General features: G+C 35.9%; 1 protein-coding gene across 1 annotated transcript in view; it reads left to right on the top strand.

Annotated features, from left to right (window-relative positions):
* Positions 1 to 26434, top strand: part of VWA8 (von Willebrand factor A domain containing 8) — a 196396-nt gene that overhangs the window by 89341 nt on the left and 80621 nt on the right. The window contains exons 21-25 of the mRNA XM_074815604.1: positions 3286 to 3362; positions 16999 to 17074; positions 17696 to 17831; positions 19161 to 19280; positions 20900 to 21105. Of these exons, the coding sequence (XP_074671705.1) occupies positions 3286 to 3362; positions 16999 to 17074; positions 17696 to 17831; positions 19161 to 19280; positions 20900 to 21105 (615 nt within the window). The remainder of the gene's footprint in view (positions 1 to 3285; positions 3363 to 16998; positions 17075 to 17695; positions 17832 to 19160; positions 19281 to 20899; positions 21106 to 26434) is intronic.

The following is a 26434-nucleotide window of genomic DNA, read 5'->3' as shown; positions in this document are numbered from 1 at the left end:
TTTGTCCTCTGAATGTTACCATAGGCTGCAATAATTGCAAATTACATATGATTACATTCTGAATCCAGTCCAAGTTCAACTTGGTCTTTTAGTATGTTCGTAAGAAAGGTAGTTCTGATTCTTTCTGGTTAAATAGTTGACTGCTAGCTATGCGCGTGTCCAGAAGATCCAGGTTGATCCTTGGCACTGGGTATAGACTCAGGGGGAAAGGAGGGTGACTTTGTTGCCATTTTTATCGTTTCTTGTTTCTGAGGCGCCAGTAACTCGTTTTAGAGGTTTTTTTCCAAAATGGGTTAGCATTTTCCACATTTCTTGTTCACCTGAAGAAGACTACCAGGCATATTCTTTACCCTGTGAAGGTTAGGTGGATTTGGAATAAACCTACTTTTCTTGGCCTTACATTAATGAATAAGGAACAAACTCATCCAAGCTGGTTTTTGCAGTTTTTTAATAGTGCTGAAGGGCCTTCTGAATAGCTTTGGTCTTTTCCTTCCTTTCTATTATATCATGCCTTCTCAGTGGAGTAACTGAGACAAAGAGAAAGTAGTAACTTGTCATGAAGTAGGAATGTGGAGGGATGGAATCAAAAAGCTTTGACTTGAACTTTGCTCCAGCTAGTGTTGCCAGCCAAGGATTTTATGTGGTACACCACAGCCTCTATGAAGGCACATAATGTACTCTCTGAAGCAGTTCAGTCTAGAAGTTGGGCAATGTTAACGTGTTTATAATAGCTAAAATCTGGTGGGAATGCCTTTTGGCTTTTGAATACTGCATGCACCTTTTTAAAAATGTATCACGTTTTGAAATCGAGGTATACTTAAAATGAAATAAAAGAATGTGTGTGGGGACTCTGGCGAGATGCGCAAATACAAATGAAGAAAGGGCAATATGTGGTCATGGCACAACTCCCCTTGACTTCACTGTGTTACTGTGGTAACTCTTTTCTTTCTTCCACAGTGGTCCTCGACCATGCTTGTGTCCTCTGAGTGTTCTCGCAGAAGTGTACACTCCTCTTAATACCCTTGGTAATAACAGCATGGACAGAAATACGCAAAATCAGCTATTTGGTCGTCTTGCTATTGGACCAGGGGAGGGAGAAAAAAATCTAGCAGTGTTATTTTGTAGTTGGGAAAATATTCTTTACAGGCATAATTTTAAGGATCTGTCATAAACATAAAAACCACACGCGCTTTCCGTTAATGCACTTGAAAGCCAAATAATTTTTTTTTTAAATTACAGTAACCATTTTGTTTGATATTAAGTATGTTTTACATTGATTCAATATGTTGATCTATTTCTTCATCTTTGTACTTGCCACATCTGGCTGCAGTTCCACTCTGCAGCAAAAAGGATATGCAATCTATTTGGGATTGGTACAGAAACTGCATGCAGACATCTGCCCTAGCTCTCTTAGGAAAAGTAAATGAAGCTGTTTTCAGCATGGGTGTTTCGTGCTTGACGTTAGGAGTATTCCGATTTATTCACTCATTCATGATTTTAAGTATCTGACTGCAAGTAGTAGGAAACATGGACATGGGAATAAATCCATCCGTGTGCACTACTAGAGGATTCTTACCTTGTTTCTCGTTGCTTTTGATGCTTCTGATGCTATTCCCGAAGTTGCATATTTCCCCCCAAATGGGTATGTTCTTTGAGTTCCTGGAAGAATCTGTTAGCACAATTTCATCCCCTGTTTCAAAGCAGTGGAGAACTGTTTCCAGTGACAGTTTTCAGACGTGACTGGTGATAGGTATTAAGTGTGTTGCAGCTTCTTATTGCACCTATGTGTAAAGCTGTAGATTCTTATGAAGAATCGGATGGAAGAAGGTTCATGAGGTGTGTGGCAGAGCACTAACTTGAGTTGGCTTTCCTGTGCTGAAGTCAAGTCTGCAGTAGAATCTAGGTAGTTCTATTTTTGTGGTATTTTTAACTCTGCTCTCGTGGTGACTTTGATTTCAACTACTACACATATGTGCATGATTCTGTGTTCTCATAAATGTAGTCAGATGAGAGACTGTGGTCCCATTTTGAGAAGCTTAAACAGTTTGCCGTTCTGCAGCTGGCAGTTGCCATCTTTCAGCTAGAACTTAGTCATAAATGTCATAACTTGCAGCTCTGCTCCTATTCTGTTTCAATGCCAAGTGAAACAGATTAGTGAGTGTCAAGTTGGTTTAATCTAATCTCTTTATTCTTTCTGTGGGTTATATTTATCTGCTTTGCTTTACACTGGTGCAGACTACCAGATGCATTCATGCAGTCAGAGTGAGAAACTCAGCAGAGGACAATGTCTTGTCAGCTTTTGACTGGTTTACAATTGAGCTTTTCTTTCTACGAATTCTTTTCCTTTTTCCTTTGTAATCTCACTGTCATTCTGAGCTCCCAAGTCTGCAGCCACATCTTTGCAGGAAGGATAAGAATTTTTGCATCTGAACTGCCATCTTGGTCTGCATCTACATTAGCATTTTAGATCTGATCATGAATCTACTTTTGAAGGGAATCTCCTTTACTGCAGTTTGATATGTGTCAAGTGACGTATGACCTGGATTCTCTTAGGAAGAGACTAAAGTGGAGGATATTCTCCAGCAGCACACCTAATTCATGCTATCTGCTAATTCCTTGCATTGGACCAGGCTAGGCCTGGGCTAAAGTACCAGCTTCTGAACTGCTTGTACAAAACACACCAGGATGTTAGCAACACCCAATTCACTTCATAAAGCCACTGTCATCATTCTGCACAGCTAGCTAATGCAGACATCCAGCAGTAGGAGAGTTAAAGATCAGTTTGATCTCCAACCAAATTCTTATTCCATCTGGGCTTTTTTTGGTAACTTCCAAGGAAAGGGATTAACAAATACTACCAAGGCAATGCTCTGATTCCACATGACAGTTACAGAATGTTTTCTATGACCACTGAGAATTACCTTTTCCTATTAAGTGCAAGCCAACTTCCTAGCCTTTGCAGCCTCTCAACACCTTTGTGAAATAAAGGGCTGGAAAAAGCTGGTGTTAATTAAAAGGATACATTGTCATGTGTGACATAACTCGAGGGATGCAATCCTATTTCTGGTTATTCCTAGTAAGACAGATAAGTATTTTGCAAATATAAATATGTATATATATAAGTAAAATAAATTGTGTTCAGAAATCTTTGATGTGGATTGAGATTGTATTTGCCTATAAAGGAATATGGAGAGTATTTTAACAGTTTGGGGAAGTTTTCTTTGTTTATAACTCTTAAATGTGTACATCTATATTATGTCTTAATGTTATATTTATTTACTGCAGGGTGTTGGGAAAAACAAGATTGTTGACAGATTCCTTCACCTTCTAAACAGGCCAAGAGAGTATTTACAGCTGCATAGGTAAGAATTCCTTACATTTCCATACTTTGTGTTTATAATCTGATTTCCCATGTTTTAAAACTTATATTTCTGAAGTTTAGTTTGTTCTTACTGTTTGAACAGAGACCCTATTGTGGTAGGTGGCACACAGACCACATGAATGTATCCATTTTATAGTCAGAGGCAATAAGTTGACAGGTTTAGGAGGGGGTACAAGAATCTAATACATTCACATTGCTTAATATGAAAGAAAGTAGAAGTCAGAGTGTTAAACTATGCTCAAGAAGACAGCAATATTTTGCTATCATTTCTGGAGAGATTTCCCTAAGCATGAGGTACTGTGTGAGGGCAAAAAAATCAAAGGTGGTTGTTTGAATATTTCACTCATTAGACAAGAAACATTTTACATAGTAAAGGCTTTTTGTTTTTTTCCTTTGGCACTCCTGCTAAGCACATGTATTTCTTCCTCACCCATAAACATTTGGATTAGAAATTTTTTTTTTCATATGCAAGCTAAAAAACGGACTTCAAGACAGCAATCAATTGAAAACAATTCAAAAGCTGAAATAATATCAAATTATTTGCCTGCTTTTTATGACATGAACTTTAAATCAATAAATTGAAATAAAGACTAGAAGTAAAATAGATTGAAATAAAAACTAAAGTCTAGAAGACTCATTTTCAATTGAACTGCATCTTTTTTCAGCTTCATTCCTAATCTTTACCTGTCTTCAACTTCCTAGCTTCATCACCCTGTATCTTTCCACAATCAGTGTTTTCTAAATAGTACTAATAAAAAGGTACATCTTTGATATTTTGCCCTGTAACACAGTCTCTGCAACACTTTCTCTCACATCTGAAGACAAAAAGCGGGGGGAGAAAGTCTCACTTTTTGTCTTCAAATGTCTTGTATTCCTGATATTTGGATAGCGCTCTCTCATCATTTCTCTACTGCTGTTTTCTTTTATACTGCCTCTCCTAGACTTCCATCACTTCTTTGCGAAATACCACTTTGTGACCTGCTACTTTCAGCTTTCTGTTAACTTTCCTGTCATCTTCTCTGTTTGGAGCAGCCACTTGCTCCTGAATAAAATACAGTATCATTTTTGCAAATCCCAATTACTTCACAAAATACTACAGTATTTCTGTCTTTCTGTGTGTTTCTGAAAAACTGTTCCCCAGTGAGGTGTGGTCAAGCAGAACAGTAACATAAATTCAGATAGCTCAGGAGAATGTTGTATAAAACATGTTTGGGTGATGATGGAGCTCTGTAATGTATTAGTTACAGCATGGTAGTTTATGCATTGCTAGGAAAAAAATATGTGCCTTTTTTGTCTAGTCAAGACAAACTTCTGTAGGCTCTGTAAAGTACTGTTTGGTTACAGGGTTTTTAGAGATAGATTGAAGTAGAAAATTATGAGCGGTCCTATGCAGTTCTACAAAAATAATTCCTGAATATAGAAAAATCAGAAATTTCTATTTCCTGGGTTGCATTTTGAAATACTTTGTGAAGAACTCAAGTCTATGTAATACCTTGGTAAACTTCACAGGGCAAATATTTAAACAAGGATTATGATATTGTTAATGCACACTTTTGGATTGCAAAACAAAATAAGAGCAGATTTACAAAAAAACCCAAAACAGTTAACTACTAAGCTTTTAGATATTTTGTGGATAGAAATGCAGTCAGTAGCTTATGGCATTGATGTATATTATTAGAAAATGTACTAGAATGTGCACTTCATCTTTGATAGCCCTGGGTGTTTCTGCAGATTTCCTGGCTAGTTACCATCAATACCATTAAGCATGCCAACAGGAAAGTATTTCTAAATATCATACTTTTAATGGTGCTTATATACCTGAATTACAGATCTTGAGAAACTGAACATTCAAAGAATGTGTTTTAGTTGATTACCTTGTAAGGGAAAGGAATAATATTAATGCTTTCTTCATGAAAAATGTGGAGGCAATTCAGTGTCAGATGAAGGTGGACGTTCTCTGCCCTTTCAGAAATGTGTCTGACAGGTGGTACCTCATTAGTCCTTGGAATTTGGTTGCAGACTCTCTAGTTCCACTTCAACTAGTCTCTCTGAAATGAGTGTGCACTTGTCAGCTGCATATCCTGACTTTGAGTTTCTAGTGAAGTAGTGAATCTGTCAGAAAATGGCTGATGACGACATCATGAATTCTTGAATTCATCCATGTTAACTGTCACTTCATATAATTAGCTATAAAACAAGTAATATGCATGTATGTATAATAATGCCAGTACAGAATGGGTGTTGCAACTGAATAGTATCTGTTCTGGAGTAAAGAGATATATCCTTAACAATAAAATATCCTTGTTTGTGGCTATAATTAAGGTGTAGTCAGAGAAGAAACTGCTGGAGTGGAAAACTAAGAAGACCTTTAAAATTAATATAATGAAGACCTGTAAGAAGAGCTTTAAAGTTAATATAATGAAGAACTTTACAAAAATGTAGTGTTATGTAACAAATAAAAGTAGTGACTAAATAATAGATAAAAATAATTAGACTAAATTTCAGAAGTATCCTGATTTATGAATCTAATTGTAATTTTTCAAAAACAGGTTTTTTTAATGATATTTAAGTGCCAAAATCATGAAGATATTCCAGAAATGTTTACTTTCAATAGCTTGTGAGGTAAATAGGGGGGAAATACACTGTGATGTAGTGTAGTACAGTTTGTTAGGCAATGTAATTGATGTACATGTGTAGAATACCTCACCCCTTTTGCCCACAAACAGGAATATGAAAGAACTAAAATTGCTGGTTTGGTTTTGATTGTTTGGTTCAGATGGGGGGTTTTTGTTCTGTGGTTTTTTTTGTTTTGGGTTTCTTTTTTTACTGTCTTGATGAAATAGTATAAGGAGTTTTGCCAGTCTAACACTATGTATGTCCAATGACATTCAGGGGATATTTGCCTTGGAGGCAATGAGCTATTACCAGGAGTAATTTTTAAATCTCACATTTTATGTCTTATACTTCAAGATTATGAGAGTAGATAGAAGACAGGAAAAAATAGAGTGCTTTTCCTTAAACATCCTTTCTGACATCTGTATTTACTTGCTCTACCACTGATTCACATGGCAAGGGTCAGCCTGACCTTAAGGTTTTGATTGCTTGTGGAGGTTATAAATCCTGTCTCTTAACCTTTCTTACAGCACCTTATTGAAAAGTTTTATAATCTTGAAATTGTTAAGTCTTATACATTATTTTGGGACCGTAAAACCAAAAATTGTAACTGGAAGGAAGCTGTGATTAAATTTAATAAAAAAAGAATGTAAGAAAAATATTTGCTTATAAATTATTCAAAAAGTTGGCTGCTTCCTCTTGCATACTTCCTAATATTAGAAGATGATCAGGAGTTGCCCTGTTCTCTCATTGCATTAATTGTGGGGTTATAGGACTTTTTCTGAAATGGGTGATTTGGCATAAGCTCTGCACAGCCTGTCTCTAGGACCATGCTTAAGAAACATCTTGCTGCTTTTCCATGTTAAGGAAGAACTTTCATCTGCCAGGATTTCCCAGTCACTCCTTTCCTACAAGAGTAAGTTTCAGCTGAGAAATCCTAAATTTTGTTTACCCTTCTGAGATGGTTGTCTCCATTTTGTGCACCCAGTACACCAGCTACATGTTACAGAACAAACAATAGTGCTACCTTGCCTAATATTAAATTTCAAGGTTTTACTGCTTTCACCTTGAGTGTGCATTCATCATGCTGCTAGAAAGGTGAAAAGCTATGATGCCTGTGCAGTCATAGGCCAGTGAGAGGTCTGTATAGAAATTAAACACATACCGGCTGACTTTCTTAAAAACTTTGATGTTCTCCAAATAAATGTAACACAGAGTCAGCTATTTGTGTTGCTCTTAAATGCATGAACCCTGGAAAGCCTCATCGTTTTATGAACCTTGCTGTTACTACTTTTGCCATCTCTCGTGTGTGATGTGAAAAAAAAAAAAAAAAAGATTGCCAGTGGTTCTATACAAAAATCTGAAGTTAAATTTGGTAGACTAAACTGTGGCTCTGTAAAACAAATTTCATTGAATGAGGAAAAAGATTTTTATGGAAACTGATAATATCTTGCTTTAAATTATGAAGTCTCTTGGACCAAGAAGATTCCACAAAATGAAGAAAAAAAATTTAAAGCTTTAGAGAAGACTCAGGAAAGAACATGTGCCCTGTTAAGCCTGTAAAATCCTTGTTAGCACTGATGAGAGCAATAGATACATAAAAAAATGTAAGCACCCAGCTCTCCTGCATAAGAATGTGAGAAGAAAGTATCATGGACTTCAGACTGTTGGCTCCTTTGATGTGATCAAAGGAAAAAAAGATTAATTTTACTTCTCTTATCATCAAATTAGTAACTAATTGCACTCAAGAAGGTTTTGATGGTCTAAAATGTCCTTTACCTGACATTTAAACATTTAGGTTTGCATCTATTTGGAATTAAGTCATACTGTCAAGCTGCTTTTTAAATTTTAATGACAATGATTTATCCTCCTTGAAGTTACTGTTTTGGTGTAGACTATATTACAGAACTACAGTATTTATCCTTTTGTTTCTAACGCAAGCCTCGTTTATGGTGCTTTTTTATTTTTCTGGATTGTGAAGAGACTTCTAATAGAAAGTTTCCTAAAAGCTTAGGTTTTGTCTAGGAAGATGTAAAATTCAGTGACTCACTTTTTGTAGTAGTTTCTGCTAGTATAAATGAGGCACTAGGTTTTACATGCTAAAGATATTTGGATTAATATATACATCAATTTTTTGGATTCATACGATGTTATCTGATCTCAGCTTTCATTAAAAAAACACTTCTAGTCTTTAATACATGAGCTTAAAAAAAGGAGAAAAATTTACATGTAGTTTATTCTCATCTGAAATCTTAATTTAGGCAACTAAAGAGAACTGGAAAACTACTGTGGAGAACACAGTGTCAACTCAAGACATGTGAAAGCTGCCACCCCTGTTCTCCTGGGGTTGGATTGGCCAAAAAGAGCAACTGCCAGCAGGAATCCTCTGAAATTATTATCTGCCATCATGAGTTGTGCTCCTAATAGCTCTGACAGCAAACAAAAGCCTCTCTGTCTTGGGCAGTCAGAGATTTAAGAAAAATTAATTGTGGAAAGAATGTCTCTGTTTCACGAAACACATTTGCTTAGTTCAGGAAGGCACAATTTTCATTTTTCTGTGTCAGTACCTTTTCTTTAAAGTTTAGTATACATTATACTCCTTGATTTTTGAGATACGCAGAAGCTGTCTGGACATGGTCCTGGGCACCTTGGCTCTAGGTGGTTCTTCTTGAGCAGGGGGGTTGGACCAGATGACCCCAGAGGCCCCTTCCAACCTCAACCACTCTGTGATTCTGTGATTTACCAACAATTTCTGCAAGGTAGCAGAAATTTGATGACCCCAGCTAGCTCTTATGCTAGGTATGTTGTAGTAACATGTCTTGCTAAATCAAAATTGTTCAGTAGGGAGGGGAAAGAAAGTTTAAAATTACTTTGTTATCTTCATAAAATTAGATAATCCAGCAGTGATTGTTCCATGTGGGGAGTCCATTTTCACTGTCCTTAGCTGATGTCCAAATGTGTCAGTATGGACCAGTTTTTAAAGTCGAGGGAACTAAGAAACAGCTTCAGACTCATCATTGTTTTCAGAACAAGAAAAATAAGAACATTTTGTGTAATTAGATAGATTAGATTGTGTAAATTTGGTAACTTCTAGAACACTTATTTATTGTTATGAGTATAAATAATGAGCAGTTGTTAAGCAGAAATTTCTCTTGAGATATGTTCTGGTTTTATGCTGTCTCCACCATAGATCAGCCATAGGAAATGCAAAAACTGCAGTTCACCATCTCCTCTGCAGAGTGTCTATCACAGGTGCTCCTCTGCAATTCAAAATGTTCAGGGATGAAAAGTACTGATCCTTTCCCTTGTGATGGGAATTTGATTATACTCAGCTAGTGGGAGAACCAAATTCCCTCTGAGCTACTACAAATGCAGCCACTGAAGTCATGATAAGTAAAACTTGTCAACCTCAACTCTGAAGTCTTCAGTATGTAGATCTGCAGTTATTTAGTTGTGTAAGAACATTGCTGTTGCTTACAGAAATAGAAGCTTTTGATGACTAGACTGCAGTGTGATCTACATCAATAATTTATTGATGGTTTATGAATGGATTTGCTGCTGCTCGGAGACTCAGTGAATCTGCAGAACATACGAAACTTAGTTCTCTTCAAGTGTTCTCTTTCTGTGTATCAAGAAAATAATTATAGGATATTAGCTTATTGTCAAAAAAGAGAATATGAATCTTCATAAAGTCATATGACAAAAAGAGGGAGTGTTTTTTGGTGTATGAGGGTTGTTCTCTGTAAGGTTGAAAAAGTTAAAACTGCTAATAAATACGGTTTGATGCCTTTTCATGAAAATAGACAATGTAGGAAGTTTTATTCTTTAGCATGACAATAAAAGGGTTTATGCCCTTAAATTAGCTGTATTAAGTCTTAGTTCTCCATGTGATATCTCTTCTTACAAGTTAAGATAACTTGTTTTCCACTTTTCTAGGCATTAACATATGTGCTAAAGCAGTTCAGCTTTGCTGTAAATTTGACACTTCACCACTGTCAACAGAATGCTAATATAGAAATTATATTTGTTATCTGATAATCTTACTATTTTTTAGAAGATGTATCACTACCTTACCTTATTCTGTTTTTCCTAATGTTACATTTCCTTTCAAAGAATTTACCTATGGTATTGCACCTTCCTGTCAAAGTTACTGTGTTTGTTCTAGTGACTGATGATTGGAAAGTGTGATACACAGTTCATTTAAAAAATGTCCTACATTTTGTGTTGTGCCTTTTCTAGTTCTCTAATAAATTACAGTAATCTGATGATCTTTTCTTCCAAAATAAACTGAGTTTGCATATGTTATCGTTTTCAAATTAAACGTAATTTTGCTGTGATCTTTAACAACCAAATTAATGAAGAGGTTTGGGATAGGAAAATGAATTTATGGTTTCCCTACAAGCAATACTTAACTACAAACTGTCCATTAATCTTTAGATGTTAATTTTCTTTCCCTCTTTTTCAGCACACATAATCAGTGTAAAATCTAATTACCTGTTTCCCCTATTGAGATAATTTTAAACTAGCCTTTCAGCTTTATTGAGTTCAGATATTTTAAATTCTAATTAAAAAAGTTGTTTCAGAAGAAATAACTTCCTTTGCCCACGACACAGATGAGCACCTGATACTGTAGAATTATAGTGTACTTGTTCTCAGAATTTCATTTGTCTCTTGAAAGAATATAGGACCATGTAAAACAATTTAAATGCTGATACAGCTCTGCAGGTCTGTTGTTAAAAATGAACAACCAGGGAAAGCTATCTCTGTTGTTGAAGCAAGTGGTCTTAAGCTGCACTGGTTTGTTAGAGGAATACGTTAAACACAGTGAAGATGTGTGTGTGTTGTGGATTTGTATGGTGGCAGCCACAAATAAAAGGTTAGGTAATTTTTCTTGATGATTTTGAGTCTTGAATGTATATGTCTAGAATATTTGCTTTTAATGTTGTCCAGTAACCTTATAGTGTGTGCTTTATTCTTTATGCAGCTCAGGTTTGGAAATAAGTAATAAGATGGCATGTTTTTGTTATGAAGATTTATGTTGTAAAGCACCGAATGGATTTGCTAGCATATAATAGGTGTCTTTATAGTTTTTTACTCTTACTGTTTTTTCCCCTTTTCTTAAATACATTTTCAATCAATATGAAGTTGCAATGCAAAGCTTCCAACAGTTCATGCAAGCTAATGGTCTCTGTTTCCAACATTAGCTTTTCATAAACTGGCTGACTAGGTCTGCTATTGTTGGATTCCAGGTATGAGAGTGCTACTTCCATTTGTCTTTGTGTAGGAACTGAATTCAGCTTGAGTATCCTGCTGTGTGACTGTTATGGAGAAATAACTTAGGTTAGAAGACCCTGTTGTTTCATTGTCCTCTAAAGCTGAAGTAACAGTTTCTCGCTGTTTACTCAGTGAAATGCATTCTTATATACAACAGGGGGATCTGTAGGGTGTCATGTTTCTTCATTTATGGATTTTATGATTAGGGTTAGTGAATTTCTTATGTTATAACAAATTATGTGAAAATGTTGCATCTTGTTTTGAAAGATGGATCACATATAAGTAATTCTGTAACTCAATTTAAGCATATAACCTGAATTAAACATATAATTTCCTTTGGCCTTTGTTCTGCCACCTGCAGTCATGCTGTGTAATGAGTACCTTTATACTCCAAATAATTTCTTGGATTTTAAACAAATATATGTCCTGCTGAGTAGCTGTAATGGCCTATCAGAAAAAAAATCCAGAGATGTAATTAACAGTGCGTATAGATAAGTCAAAAAGGCTTTACAGTGTCATTTTAACAGAGAAATGATACAGCTGTTTGGCTTTTCAGATATTTCAGAATTTCCTTAACATAGTGGTCAGATCATGAAATGCAATGGCTTTATTATAGGTTGGCTAAAGAAATTAATTTGTAAATGTCAAAGTCATGCACACTTCTGTGTTAAAATCGCCTACTGTTCATCAGGATAATCCATGAGTGGATTAGCTAACCAATTAACAGTTTCAGATGGCCCTTGGCCTAATTATTTTTCAAATACTCTTAAAATTAGGTCACAGCAGATGGGTATATCCATGTCTGATTGAAATATAATTGAGAAGTTATATATCCATCTTTATGTACATAGGTATTTAGATAGCTAGATATATCACAGAAATAAAGAACAATAATTATTAGAGTATATATTCCATGCCTCTGATTTTTCCTTTCAACTACCATAAAGTTCCATTTGGAGAATAGGAGAAAGACCAAACCTGAATCTGGTTTATCTAAGCTTGTTACCATGAGCACCAAACCTTAAAACCCAAGGCTGCCTTCCATAGATATTCTCTTACACTTTCAGCCTCGGTGTAAGTACACACAAAAGCCACAACAGTATTCTTCAGCACTTGTCAAGATGGATTAATTCCACTGAATATGGAATAATGTTAACTGAGGTCCTGACACTGTGTCCTGTATTTGGGCATGAGCCTCCTTGGGGACTCAAGTCTTAAATTAAAGCACTGGAATACCTTTTCCTTAAGTTAGATGATAATGAGTATAATTATACAGAGATCAAATTCTGCTTTGGTGTTTACATTTCAATGTTCTGGGGAGGCCAAGTGTCAAAACATACGGTGAATATTTGCAGATGTGTCATATAGACAGCATTAACATTTATAATGAAGAATTTCATGCATTGATTTCATTTCTCTAAAGAAGCATCTTTCAGCCAGGTGAAACTCCAGATGAACTATCACAAATTTCCAAAGAGGAACATCATTCTCCTTTGTTTCTTAATTTTTCTTCCTGGCTAGTTTCAGCTCCTGTGTCTCACCAGAGGATATGCAGAATGCTTGGAGATTTGCTTTCTTTCTATCTTTGCCTCCCATCCTGCCCTGTTTCCGGGTCTATTGATAGAGATATTCAGCATTTCCAAACAACTCCAAATTTTCATGTGAAAAGAGCCTGGGAGAAAGTTTCTGTCTCCCATGAATGGAATAAGAAATGCTGAACTCATTGATTGGATTTGTGTAGAGGAGAATTCTATTCTAAACAACAAAATAGGTATCAGGTGCAGTTTCTCTCATCTCTTTTTGGAGTACTTTTTAAAATTCAGTTAATAGAATTTGGGTAAATCTTGAAAATTGACAGGGACAGAATGGACTGAAAGTCTCTGTGGTTGATAGAAATTTCTCCTGCCACATCTCACAGTTGTTCACCAGAAAGAAGGCATTGCTGTCAAAGAAATAGTAACTATCACAGACTAATATGCTCAAGTAAGTCTGTAGACCTCACAAAAAGCTGCCTTTAGGGTAAATAATGCACTGCACTAGTAGCAAAAAATAAAAAGGTAGTGATGTGAGCTAATAAACAAAAAATCATCAAAAGAATTTTTGGAAGTCCTACTATGAATTCTATGAATTGAGTGGTACTGTCAGAATAGCTGCTGAGTTTCAGTAGCAGATCTTTTTTTTTCCCTTTTTTTTTTTTTTTTTTTTTTTATGGAGAGCTTGTGAGAATGGCTTGCTTGATAAAAATATAACTACGTTCTTAGGAAAGACATTAGCAAGCTTTTCATATTTTTCTTTTACAATCAGGAGAAGACAAATCAGTTTAGTTGAGTAGGATTGACAGTATGTCAGACAGCTTTTCTCACTTGCTTCTACATTCCCACAGTCTTGCTTCTTTGTGTAAGAACTATTTTCATCTTGGGTGTCAAATGTGATGAAATTAGGAGGTTTTGATATTCATGTCTTTTTGTTAGAGTCTGGTTAATATTAAAATGCTAATATTATTAAGTGAACGTGAATTACAGTTTTTAGTTCCTTTCCTGTAGAAGTGAAATTTTACAGTCTAATGTTTTGAGTGCCAGACATATTTTGCATTTAGGAAAATCTGCATACCGTATTGTTCAGAAATATTTCAGACTTACCGTATTTTTATTTTTCTATATTTGTACATTTACATAATTCATTACAAACTGGAAATTTAAGAAGAAAAAATCCCTATGGAGGCAAGTTATTTTTAACCATTCTTCACTGTGTTTCTGAGGTTTCTGAGGAACAAAAATTAATGACATCTAATTGCATAACTTATAATTCTGAAAGGCAAATAACATTTATCTGTACTAACCCTGGCAAAATCATGCTTATATACATGGCTGAATGTAATAGCCTATGAAAGTACAGGAGTTTTGCATTCACTTATGTCATCAAGCCAATGGAATTCATATTTCGCTGTATATTTAGCTTCTATAATACATTGCAAATCCCCTGGAGTATTTCCTTAAATATTAGGGCTGAATAACAACAGAGTAGAAGAAAGGAGGGAACCACAGATAAAATTTAAAAAAAAGTCAGAAACTAGATTTAGGATGTAAATTGTTCCTTCATTTTGATACCTTCTACAATTTTTTCTGATTTATGCAACTTCCATAATAGCACTTAAGTAAATCTTAAACTCTTCTAGTGTTTATTTCCCCCAAAGATATGGTGAATTCAGTCTTCACTGAATAACGAGATCATCCTAAGGATTTGTGTGGGCTGCTGGCAATACAAAGCACAAGTTAGTATTCCGTATCAGGGGTTTGTAAGTAATCTCTGCAGAGCCAGAGGATTAACTAGCTCACCAAAAGTAAAATACACTGTTTTGTGTTACAGTAAAACAGTTGACATTTGAGTCTTTTTTTCTGATGCCACCTGTGCCCATCCACACCACCACTAGAGATCTTACTTTCCTGCCATGCTCTGTTCACTTTTTTTTTTCATGCATTGGTTAAGTGCAAATTCATGATCTGTAAAGCATCCTGTAATGCTTCATCTTCCTTTACCTTATTCTTGCCCTACACTTTCCTTAGATCCTCCCACTTCTCACCTTTCTATTACTTTAAAGAGATCACAGTTTGGGTTTGAGAAATCCTTCCCCTTCACTCCTTAGATTGATTACTTAGAACATTTTTCCATTCATTATTTCTGACTAATTGGTAACTTGTGACTGTGCCTTCATATACTCTAGGGTTTGATTTACACATTTTATAGTTCTTTTAGATCTGCAACTGTATAGGCTTGAACCAGAAATGGTAACTGGTAACGAAGGTAGGCTGATACACACAGTCTGAGAATTTAGTCTCTAAATAATCTGTGTTCAAGACAGAAAAGTTGTTGGTTTATTGGGTTTTTTTTGGATCCATTATTGATTTCTCTGCCCAGTGTAGCAATGGATAGATAAGCAGGATGACAATAGAAGCTTTTTTTTATGTCCATGTTAGGATTTCTAAGATAATAAATTAATGCTACTGCTTATTTTAGTGGTTTAAAATCTATATGTTGCAAGTGAATACAATATGAATATAACTGTTTTGGGGAGAGTTGCTGCTTGTGACAGGCTGCTTTTGACAGGGTTAAATGAAATGAAGGTGGTCCCAGCTTTTTAGCCTTTCCCCTCCTCAATTAAAGTTGAGATGAAGTAGCTGAACATTAAAAATCTCTCTTCTTGCCCTATGCTTTATTCCTGTGCATGGGCAACACTGGCATAAATCAATCATGAGTTTAAAGCTAAATAATGAATTATTAGTTATTAGGGACAGAAATCCTGCTGACAGCAGTTTCAAATAAAGGAAATGCGCATGTTATGCTGTCAGTTTAAAACTAGTTGGAAGCTGGCCATTTTAATAGTTTGCTGCAAATAGTACTGTGTTTGATTTCCTGTACCCATGGAGCTTATCAGAATATTGTTGGTTTTTTACAAGGTGTTACAAAATTAAAGATAGAGCTAAGGTGGGTATTCAGAACAGTGAGTCAGCTTAGCTTAAGCAGTCTTGTTATACTGCATAGCTGTGAAAGGTAAGACATTTTTGTTGCATCAAATCTCACATGCAATGCAAAGGTTACCAGTCTTACCTATAAAGCAAGCAGCATAAATTAGTCTCTTCTGATGGATTTGTCACGTGAATAGTCCATCACTCTGCTGACGCAGATTAATCCAAATTTTGAAATACAGGAGGAAAGGCATTACATAACCTTCTTGCCCTAAGATTAAATTGCATATCCCATTGCTCATGAGATCGTGGGAGTCATGGGGACCTGTCATCGCCCACCTCTGGATTATTCCTTAGCTCATTGATCCCTCTGAACCCCAAGATAAATGGGGTTGGTTTTACAGATCTTGACAAAGGTTTTGACAAGTACTTCATACAATCAGGAGGCCTTTTCCCTGGGTTATGGACGTAATTTATATAGGTAAATCCAATGTGGTGATGTCTGTTGCTGAACCTTTCTGAATTGCAGCTGGTTTTTATTTATCTGTACTTTCAGTGGAGGTTGAAATAGATGAAAATAGTGAAGATTAAGGAATATTCTCATTACAGGTTTTAATTAACACTATTTTAAATTTGAAGGGAAAAAATCGTTTGAGCACTTCAAACATAAATAGAATAAAGCCTCTGTGCCATCTAAGAGCTTACACTGTCCGTGATATAAAATGTAGTAAGTGCTAGTAAAAATTATTCCATCTGGTATGGTTTAGATAGAGCTAAAAATAACTGATTTTTAGAATTCCACGAGTATTTTTAGTCTTCTTTTTTTTTTCTTGGTTGTATGTGGAGAAGAGCAACGAAAACATTAATGATTTGACTATGATACTGCAAATCCTTGTTTGGTTCTTCTGAGGAGATTCACCTGTTTGTCATGTAAATGACAGTTTAAGCATGCTTAACTAGAAAGTTAAGTGCCTCCATGCAAAAGATACAGATGCATTTTTCAGTGTTTTTGTTTCCAGGGTTTATGAGAAATTGAGAACTGCTGTGAAAGTCCTATCAAGAGACAAGGATGCTCCCCTTTGATCCCTAAGCTGGCACAACGTTGTTCTCAGTTCGAGTTTTTCAAGAATTCTAAAGAAAAAAAAAGATACTTCTTCCTCTTAGAAAAAGCGAGCCTTCAGTTTTTCATTTATTCATTTTGCATTTTATTGCAGCTAAAATTCCTGTGTATTTTTAATTAATATTGCCTGGTTTTCCACATTTCAGGGATACCACTGTACAAAGCCTTACCCTACAACCTTCTGTTAAAGACGGTCTTATTATATATGAAGATTCACCACTGGTCAGTAGTAACATTTGGATTGTATATTTGGAAATGTTTTTCATTTAAAGCAAGTTGTTAAACACGCTGGCTTTTTAAATAAGCAAATTATGTGTGATTTGATTACTTTTGTGGCACAGTCAGTGAGTGTGGTAACATTTCATTAACTTTTACTTTGGTCATGTTTGCTGTGCCAAATGCAAAGAAGATGATAGTCTTGGGAGTCTGCATGCACAAAGCGAGCATGGAAAATAATTTAGGATTAACCTGACACATTCTAACTGGTGGAGTGGTATTTTCCTCCTCCTCTTTTGTAGCATCTCACACCTACCTGCTAAGTTGGACTCCAAACAGCTGTTGCAGCCATTCTTTAGTTCTTTCAGCTACATGTTGACAGTCTAGATGCAAAGTGCTTTTGCACTTCTCTCTCGGCACTCCAATTCATCCTCAGTCAGGCTCCTCACTTCCCTCCCGACCACAGCCTCCTCTCTGCTACAGTTCGGTCACAGCTTATCCCTGTTCTGAGTCCCTTTTGTGTCTCGGTGCCACTGAGTTGTCACTACTACTGACTGAGAAATCAGTAATGCAGTTTCTTGCAAGTTTTTTGGGGGGTTGTGATGTTTTGATTCTTTTCTCTTCTAGGTAAAAGCAGTGAAGTTTGGACATATTTTGGTAATTGATGAGGCAGACAAAGCACCAACAAATGTTACCTGTATCTTAAAAACTTTAGTAGAAAGTGGGGAAATGGTTTTGTCAGATGGAAGGCGAATTGTTGCCAGTAAGTAGATAGAAAGCTTTTTGATCATTTACAGTACAATGTAATGTGTTGCTGGTTTTCAGCAATTGCACTACTAAGTAGAGACCCAGAGAAATGGAAAAATTACTTTATGCTAAAAGGTTAAGAATTAAAGAATTTACAGTCATTTTCTTTATTACTTTTACAATAGCCAGAAAGGTTTTCTTAAATTAGCATTCCATGAATTTTGCTGAAAAATTAAAAAAAACCAACCAAACAAACAAAACCCAAAAAAACCAACAAACTGTAAATTGACCTCTCTGCTTCTCATTCACCATAATAAATAAAGATCTAATTGACCAAATTATAATCTTGGTTATTCCCATCTGGACAGTTGGGGTATAATTTGATCAGATCTAGAATTGAAGATATGAGTATATCTAAGGCTGAATTGTTTAGGGTTTCACCTAATCAAATATTGCATATGCTTGTATTATTTCAATATATATCCTGCAGGATGAGAGTATTTTGTAATTTAATGGAATTTAATTCATGTGAACTGCAGGAACTAAGTATTTTAATTATTTTTCAAGGAGACCATGTTTGAGATGCCCTCTTGATGTTAGTAGACACTGTACTTTACGTAATGAGTTTCTTTTTAATAATATTGGGAACAATGGTTGAGTGGAGCAATCATTCAGCACTTGTGTGGCACAACACTTGAGTTTTGTCATAAACTGTAGGTGGGCATTTTTGTAAATACCTTGCTAGCCAGTCTCACTTATTACTGTAAGTTTTTAGAGGAGGTAAAAGGATTCCCAAACATCATATGCCACTGGAAACATGCTGCAAGAGAACAAGTGGGGCCAGTCTGACTCATTTTGGAGAAACAGTCTTTGCATGTGTGGAATCATGTGTCTCTGGCTTCTCACAGATTTTTGTAATAACCAGGAGGAATTTCAGTCCCGTGTTCCCAGGATAATGGCAGACCTATATAAAACCACATTTTATTATTTTATTCACCATTGGCTTCAGCATTTTGGTGACATTAAATATAAACAGGACAGGTAGTCCCCACCTCAAGAAGAGTGGATGCTTTTTCATGTTTTTTAAATTAAATACTTTGGTTAAATTTTCATGAAACAAATTATGAAACTTTAAAATAAAACCTAGAATACTCGTACTTGAATGACATGCTAAGAAGTTACTGAGTCTTTTTTTTTGTAACTGTTCTTCTAAGAACAGCATAATTAGATTAGAAGAATTCTTCTAATTCTAAGAAGAATTCTTCTAAATCTAATTATGTTCATTTAATTCATTCATAATCACAGAGCTTAAATACGCAATTAATAAATTTTATTTCTTTTCCAGATCGTGCTCATGTAGAGGGGAGAGAAAATGTAATAGTTATTCATCCTGATTTTAGAATGATAGTTCTAGCAAATAGACCTGGATTTCCTTTCTTGGGTAATGACTTTTTTGGCACATTAGGTAAGTGATTCATATTAAATCGTGATCTTTAATAAAATTGATTAACAGAATAACTGTCTTCATTATATTTCATGAGGAGAAAGGGTGTTTATACGTATTGATACTTTGTTTCACATAAGACACTAGAAGTGAGATTCAGCTTGAAGACTAATGTGTAAATTTACATATCTTAATAAAAGTGCCCAAACTTACCCTGAAGCGAACAGCTATATGTGGTCATCTGTGTTTGTTTTATGGGATTTGGACAAACTCAGCAGACAGACAAGGTTATAAGAAATCTTTGTTAATGAGCATATATTGTGTACAAATATAGCAAAAACATGAGTTGTAAGCAGCTTAATACCTGACATCAATGGTTAACACAATTGCTCACCATTTCTTTTTTCCCCCATATCAAACAAGCCACGGGCCAGGTGCTGTCCTCTTCAGTACAAGAGATGGGAGCTTGGTGGATGATTCTTTCCTCTCAGCAGTGGAGGCTACTGTGATTTTTAGTGTTAGCACTATGCTACATGCTTCTTACTCCTCATTAGCCTCCCCATGCACGTGGCCATGTGTGATAGGCCTTTCCAAAATATATATATTTAACCAGATATTGAATTCATCCTAGTTTCAGGTAAAGCTGTTCAAATTTCACATCACAGTTTCTTATATCAACAGCAGCCTCATTTCAGAAAGCTGCTGGTAGGTCCTAAAAATCCTGTGTATCACCGAAGATTCCGCACAGCTTCATCTCACAGCAAAAGCAAGAATTTACGTTGCATAAGAGCAAGTGATGAAGAATTCATTTGCCTGTATAGTCCAGCATTAGTCTAAGTGGGCCTCTGGCAAGGCTTTGGCAGTGTGACACCACTGCTATGAACTGAATAGCCCTCCAGACTCCACTGATGGTGTTATCTATGTTAGCCTAGACATTTATGTGCAGGCACCTTAATTCATCTGTTTTTACCTGTTAGCCTTGGCCATAATGCTTATTCTGCAAGAAATAATAATGTACTGAAAAGCAGGTACAAACCCAATTCTGTATTGCATGATAGACGTAGTTCCCAGTGAATGGGCATTCTGTGTCAAAGACTCATTGGATCTGAAATTCACACAGCTGTGTTGCCTCAAGATGTTTCAGTATCTTGCCAGATTTCTTACCATACTTCAAGACAGGCAGAGAGAAAAGATAAATCTGGTATTTCCTCTAGACCTCTCGACTGGGTTTGCATTAGGGCGTTCCTGCATATCAAGATTTCCCTGCATCCTGTGGTGTTTTGAAGCTGTTCACAAATTAGTCCCATTCAACCTGTTAGTCTTTTCTTAAAACCTTTTTTCTTTTCTTTTTTTCTGCATTCATTTGACTTGTGTTTCTTCTTGAAGTCAATTTCTCCTTTGCGGTCATCTTCATTAAAATGACAAGAGAGATCTCCCATGTTTCCAGGAACCTCGATGTTTTTCATAGCAAGTTTGTCCTTCACATTTTTCAAAGTTTTTGTCTTGTTTTAACAAGCAGGTACTCAGCATCCTTTTGAGCCATTGCTTTTCTATTTAAGGTGATGTATGAAATTTAAAGGGGCTGTTGTGATGCTATCTTTTTATAAATTACTTAACTCTATGCCTTTTTTTCTTATTAGGGGACATTTTTAGTTGCCATGCTGTTGATAATCCCAAACCACAGTCTGAACTGGCTATGCTTAGACAATACGGTCCTGATGTTCCAGAGCCGATTCTTCAGAAATTGGTGGCTGCCTTTGGAGAACTCAGGAGCTTAGCTGACCAAGGAATTATTAACTATCCCTATTCAACTAGAGAAGTTGTGAATATTGTAAAACACTTACAGGTACAGTATGTCAGATTTCATTGAAAACTTGATTTCATTGCTACTAATTTTTTAATGCTTGCAGGTTTTAGAGAAAAAAAGGCCATTATAGTTCATGCATTTTTTTATTTCATTCTTATGACAAGTCTTGCATTTTGAAGGAATCATCATATTCACATGTTCAGATAGTCTGAGGGTAAGGATTGCAGATGTACACAGGCAGATATTTTTTCTGTATGTTTATTTATAGGTATAAGAACAGTATGAGAGCCTTTTTTTCTACTATGTGAGAAAATATCATATTCCTACTGTGAATACAGTATACAATGTTCATACTAGCCTTCATTATAAAATTCTATATTCAGCATAAAATACTTCCAGGGCAGTGCAACTGTTCACTTTATGCCACTATAAAATTTCTGGGTTTAATCATTTCCCGGGGGAAAACAAGTTCCTGCTGCATAACAGTAATACATCACTGCTGGAAAATGTTAGATGGATAACAACTTAGCAAACAGGTACTTAGGATCCATGATTACTTCCTACACACATTTTAACTGTGAAATCGTGAATTCTGATTTAATGATGATTTTTTTTTTAAAGATTACAGTAGAGCCTGACTTCTCTCTTTATAAATTGAAGAATACTTTTTGTCTGCAGTGTTTGAAATATGAAGTATCTTAATGCTCTTTGAAGTGGCAGTGCTTTTATTTTATTCTGTTTGCAGTCATAAAATCAGTAATTTGTAAAGTTATAGACTATTTATTGAATTACTGAATCCTAGATTGAAAAAAAGATTAGTGGAAATATTAATGTAATTATTACAATTAGAATATAATTTCTCACAAATTATTTGACCTACTATTCTCGTGTTTAACACTGCATAGTGTAACAGGGTTGCATGATGCTTTTGTGTTTGTGCTCATGAAGGTATTCACATACATTCATCCATATACACAGACATTTAGATCCTGCAGTTTAGAATTACTACTTGTAGAAATCCTAAATTCGTCTAGATTTCTGGGGAGGATAAATTTTTGTGCTCTGTGATCTCTAGCCTGCAACGGGGTCTTGAGACAAAGTAAATTGGTGCTACTATGATATCAATAATATAAAGAACAAATAATGCTATCTTTATAACTTTGTACTAAGGATTAACAAAATTCAGACCTAAAAGCTGAGGAATCTAGCCAAACACATGAACAACGTGGTTTGTTAGGATCCATTACCAGTTGATAGGTATTTGTTTACCGAACTGATAGAACATGTACATGCTGATCTCTAAACACAGAGTTACATTTGAAATGAAAATGGAAAAATTACAGACTTGAGGAACAGTTGCTGTGCTGCTGAAAAGCTGGTGCTTTAGGGTTTTTGTTAAATGAACTCCTCCCTGTCTTCATACTCTTTGGGTGTTCCTACCTTCCTTCATAGGTTCTTTCCTTCATCATCTACCTACAAGTAACCTGAAGTTGCACTGTCTTCTGTCACCAACTGGTGCAGAAACATAGGGCTTAATTCTTCTTTTTCTTTGAGTGTGAACAGCATCTAATTGAATATTGGAAGAGCTGCATTGCTAATTGTTTTGAGGACATTTACTCTCTGCTTCTGTCTCCTTCACTTAATCAGATTAGTATGGTCACTTCAACCTGCACAGATCAGCAGGGAAGTTTCCTGTCTGCTAAGTTTTCAGCTCTTTCAAAGCCAAGTGTAAATATCCAAATAAATCTCAAACTTGCAGCTTTGATTTCTTCTGTAACTTTTGTTTTCAAGATCCCAGTCTTTTTGAAAGGATGCAACATTTTGTTTACTGTAACTTGTTTTTCAATCTGATTAATAAAAAGGCTGGGAGTAGCCAAATGTAAACAATGAATATAAACATAATGGTTATTCCAAAGTAAGAAGCTTTTAGGTCTTCAGGTAGAGAAGAAAGAGGAAGGAGGGAAATGAGTCAATAAAATTGCTGGTCCTTAGGAAGGAAGGAGGGAAGTTAGTCATGTTGTTAAACAATTTCCCTTAAAGCAGTTCCACAGCCCCACTCTCTTTGTACTATTGTGTTGATTTCTTTCACATAATTTTGGAATTTTTTGCTTCTATAAAAAAGGGTTGGATGTTTTGGAGAAAAAAATTGCTGTTGATTACTGTTATCTGAGAGCACATCTGAGCATCAGGGCTAGTCAGTAAAAAAATATTCTGATTACTGTGACAACAACATATTATTAGGCTGATCTCTGCACTCTGATTAATTGTGGTCTTCAACATATAGGATTGTGTCTGCAGGGTAGTTACAAAAGCATCTTCCCATAAAGATTATGCAAGTAAGGAACCTGTAGCAATTTAGCTGTAGCTTAGACACTGCATTCAGAGCTAGGTTGCCTCTATACTAACTTTTTCTTAAGGAAAGGGTTTTTTAGAGAAGCTCAAGATGCCAAAGTAATTTGAAGACCTGAAACTGCAGGCATAGGGAAAGTTGTCTAATGCAGGTGCCTAACTTGGCTGCTGCAACTATTTCACCCCACAGATCGTATAGGGAATTTGGATCTTGCAGCTCTAGATTGCAGGTGACCTGAATAAGGCCTTTTTGTCTTGCTTGCCTGCAGTTTTCAAATTGTGTCAAATGTCAGAAGTATTGATACTAATAGTGGCTTATGGGCGAGCTAAGAAGCTCTGCTCTTGCTCTGTTGGGCTACCATATGCTCTCCATAACTACCAGTGTATGCTTCTCTGCAATCTAATCTGCTAGTTTTCATGAGACCTTTTGTATGTTGTTTTGCAGAGTCAAGATTCACGATGTCCCTGGTAGATGTTAATCAGGCAAGCCACATTAGTCCAGATAAAATAAAATAGCTTTTTCGCTAACTCTATTGAGTCTGGGAAAGCTGAGATTCTTCTGATAAGCCTCTTTTCTTGTTTGTATCTAAGATTGCTTTCTAATAGTAGGCACTAGTATAACAATTTTCAAACAGTAAATGCCTAAGGTACCTTCTGGCCCTGAAGTCTACTATTCATCAGGATTTTAGACCTGTTCAGTAAGCTTTTGTGCTAAGATAGTACTTTTTTCTGTTCAGCCTAATCTCAAAAGGAAACTAAGCTTATCAAATCATAGCTTGTATCCCTACCTCACCTTGCTGCCAAACGCACATCAGTAATGACCTTCTACCCTTTTGGCCAACCACAGTGAATCTCAGTTACCAGTTTTCAAAGATAATTAGGTTTCTGCTGGTTTAATCAAAATCAGCAGCTATGTGACAAAGAGGAACAGATTGAAATTAGTGTCCCTGTGAAGGAAAAGGCAGGGGGAGAATTCAGCTGTTCTGCTTGACAGCAGATGATGCCCACTAAAGACATGAGCACGGGTTAATCGATTAGTATACCTGTCGATCAGGATGAGCCATAGATGTGGTGCTTCTTGCCCCGCTGACAGGACAACTGAGGAGGCATGAAGAGAGCTGGCAGTGTTCGGTGAAAAGGCATCAGAGATACAGGGGCAAGCCACGGGCACAGAGGAATGAGCGGGTAGGGACAGATCTGTTAGTGTCGTGGGGGCATGGTGGCCTTCGGGATGGTGCTGGCAGGATGGGAAATGTGCGGGCATCTGAAGGCGCTAGAATATGTAGGGAAGTGAGCGATAGTGAGAACACAAGGTAGAAGTCTAAAACAAAAATCTGGACTCCTTACAGACTGGATACCAGATAATTTGTCACTTTGTTTTCAGGGTACTGGTAGAAGTACAGTAGACCTCAATGTATATAGTGTATTTTAATTAAGATTCTGTATTTGTACTAGGAAACTGTTATTTTGCTAATAGCTTTTAAGCAGACAACAGCAATACATGTACTCATGGAAAGTTAGATTCATAGCAATATGTATTTTTCACCAAGCCGGATTCTGTCACAACTCTGTATCTAATAAAGAACAAAATATATGTATATATAAAAATATAAAATTGTTAGAAGCAAAACCTATGTTACTATTTTAAGGAATAGCCAAGAATCTAAGCTGTGAAGATACTCTAAGGTACACGCAGAGGTGTTACTTGTAAGGGGAGGAATCAATGAATGAGAACCAGACAGACTGATGAGAGATCAATTTTTTTCTGCAGTAATCTGGTTTTAAAAATCAATATAAACCAATTTTTTTTTTTTAATGTTCAACTCAAACATTCAACTTCTTTTCTTTTTTCTTAAAGTGAACTGTCATTGCCTTTCTTCAGTAAGCAGTTGTCCAGGCAGTTATTAAAAAGTGGTTGGATTTATTCTGACTGAAACAAGAGAGTTGTGATTTTTTTTAATAACTGAAGTAGAGAGCCTTTTGACAAGTGGCTTCTGTTCAGGACAGGTTTTATTGACAGCAGCGATCAGTTGTACCTGAGGAAATAAATTTTTTATGATGTTCTACTGATACAAGAGGCATGGAACTATTAAGGTAATTCACTGAGGAGAAGAGGATCAATGTCAGAAGTCATGCAATGATTCAGGTAAACCATGGACATACTTGGAAACCAGATAATACATGAAGCACTTGACCAAGGTTTCTGTAGTATCTAGTGCAGGGCAGGTAAAAGAGTAGGTCATGAGTGAAGAAGGTATCTTAGTGCCAATTTGTTGGTTGTGCTTTGCAGTGAGAAGGGAAGAACACAGAAAATGCAGTATTGATCAACATAAATGTTCTAAAATAATTACTTAAGGAAGTGATTTGGTTATATAGAGTATGCACAATTCTGGACATGTTTTGTTCTTGTTGTCAAAAAGAAGACATGCTTGAAAACAGACTGAGATAGGCTCCTGCACACTGATTACTAAGTAGCTTTACATGTTTTTAAACTTAACAGTGACATACATTTTTATAAGTTAGTGGGCTTTTTTTTTTTTTTTTTTTTTTTTTTGCAATATGATGATTACTTTGACTGCAAGGTGCAATTTACATTATAGAAGTTAGTACTTTCACTACTAAACATTGTCAGAAAACTTTTTTCACGTTTACGTTACATGTGAAACGTTTATAAAGTCTTTGGTTAGAATAGCTGTTGGGAGAAATTTTATTTTTAGTACCTGCTTCATTCAGTAAGGAAGGGACATTGTAACCAGGATGGCACAGGCTGTAGGACAACTTTACATTATCCCACAATAACTTGTATTTTGCTAAGCTGTAATAATGCAGAACTTCTAATAGGTTCCTCATGGACAGGTTTAAAAAGCAGGACATAGTTTAGCATGCTTTATACCAACACTACTACTGAAATATTCTGTGATATGTATGCCACAGATGAAAAAAAGGTTTGTACAAGCCTATTTTAGCAGTGGTATTCCATTCTACCACAGCAACTAGCTAATTTTAGTATTGCTTGTGT

The sequence above is a fragment of the Strix aluco genome, chromosome 2 (genome assembly GCF_031877795.1).
Source record: "Strix aluco isolate bStrAlu1 chromosome 2, bStrAlu1.hap1, whole genome shotgun sequence".
NCBI classification, from domain to species: domain Eukaryota; kingdom Metazoa; phylum Chordata; class Aves; order Strigiformes; family Strigidae; genus Strix; species Strix aluco.
Note: the sequence above shows the minus strand (reverse complement) of the source record. Positions and strands in the feature narration are given on the sequence as shown.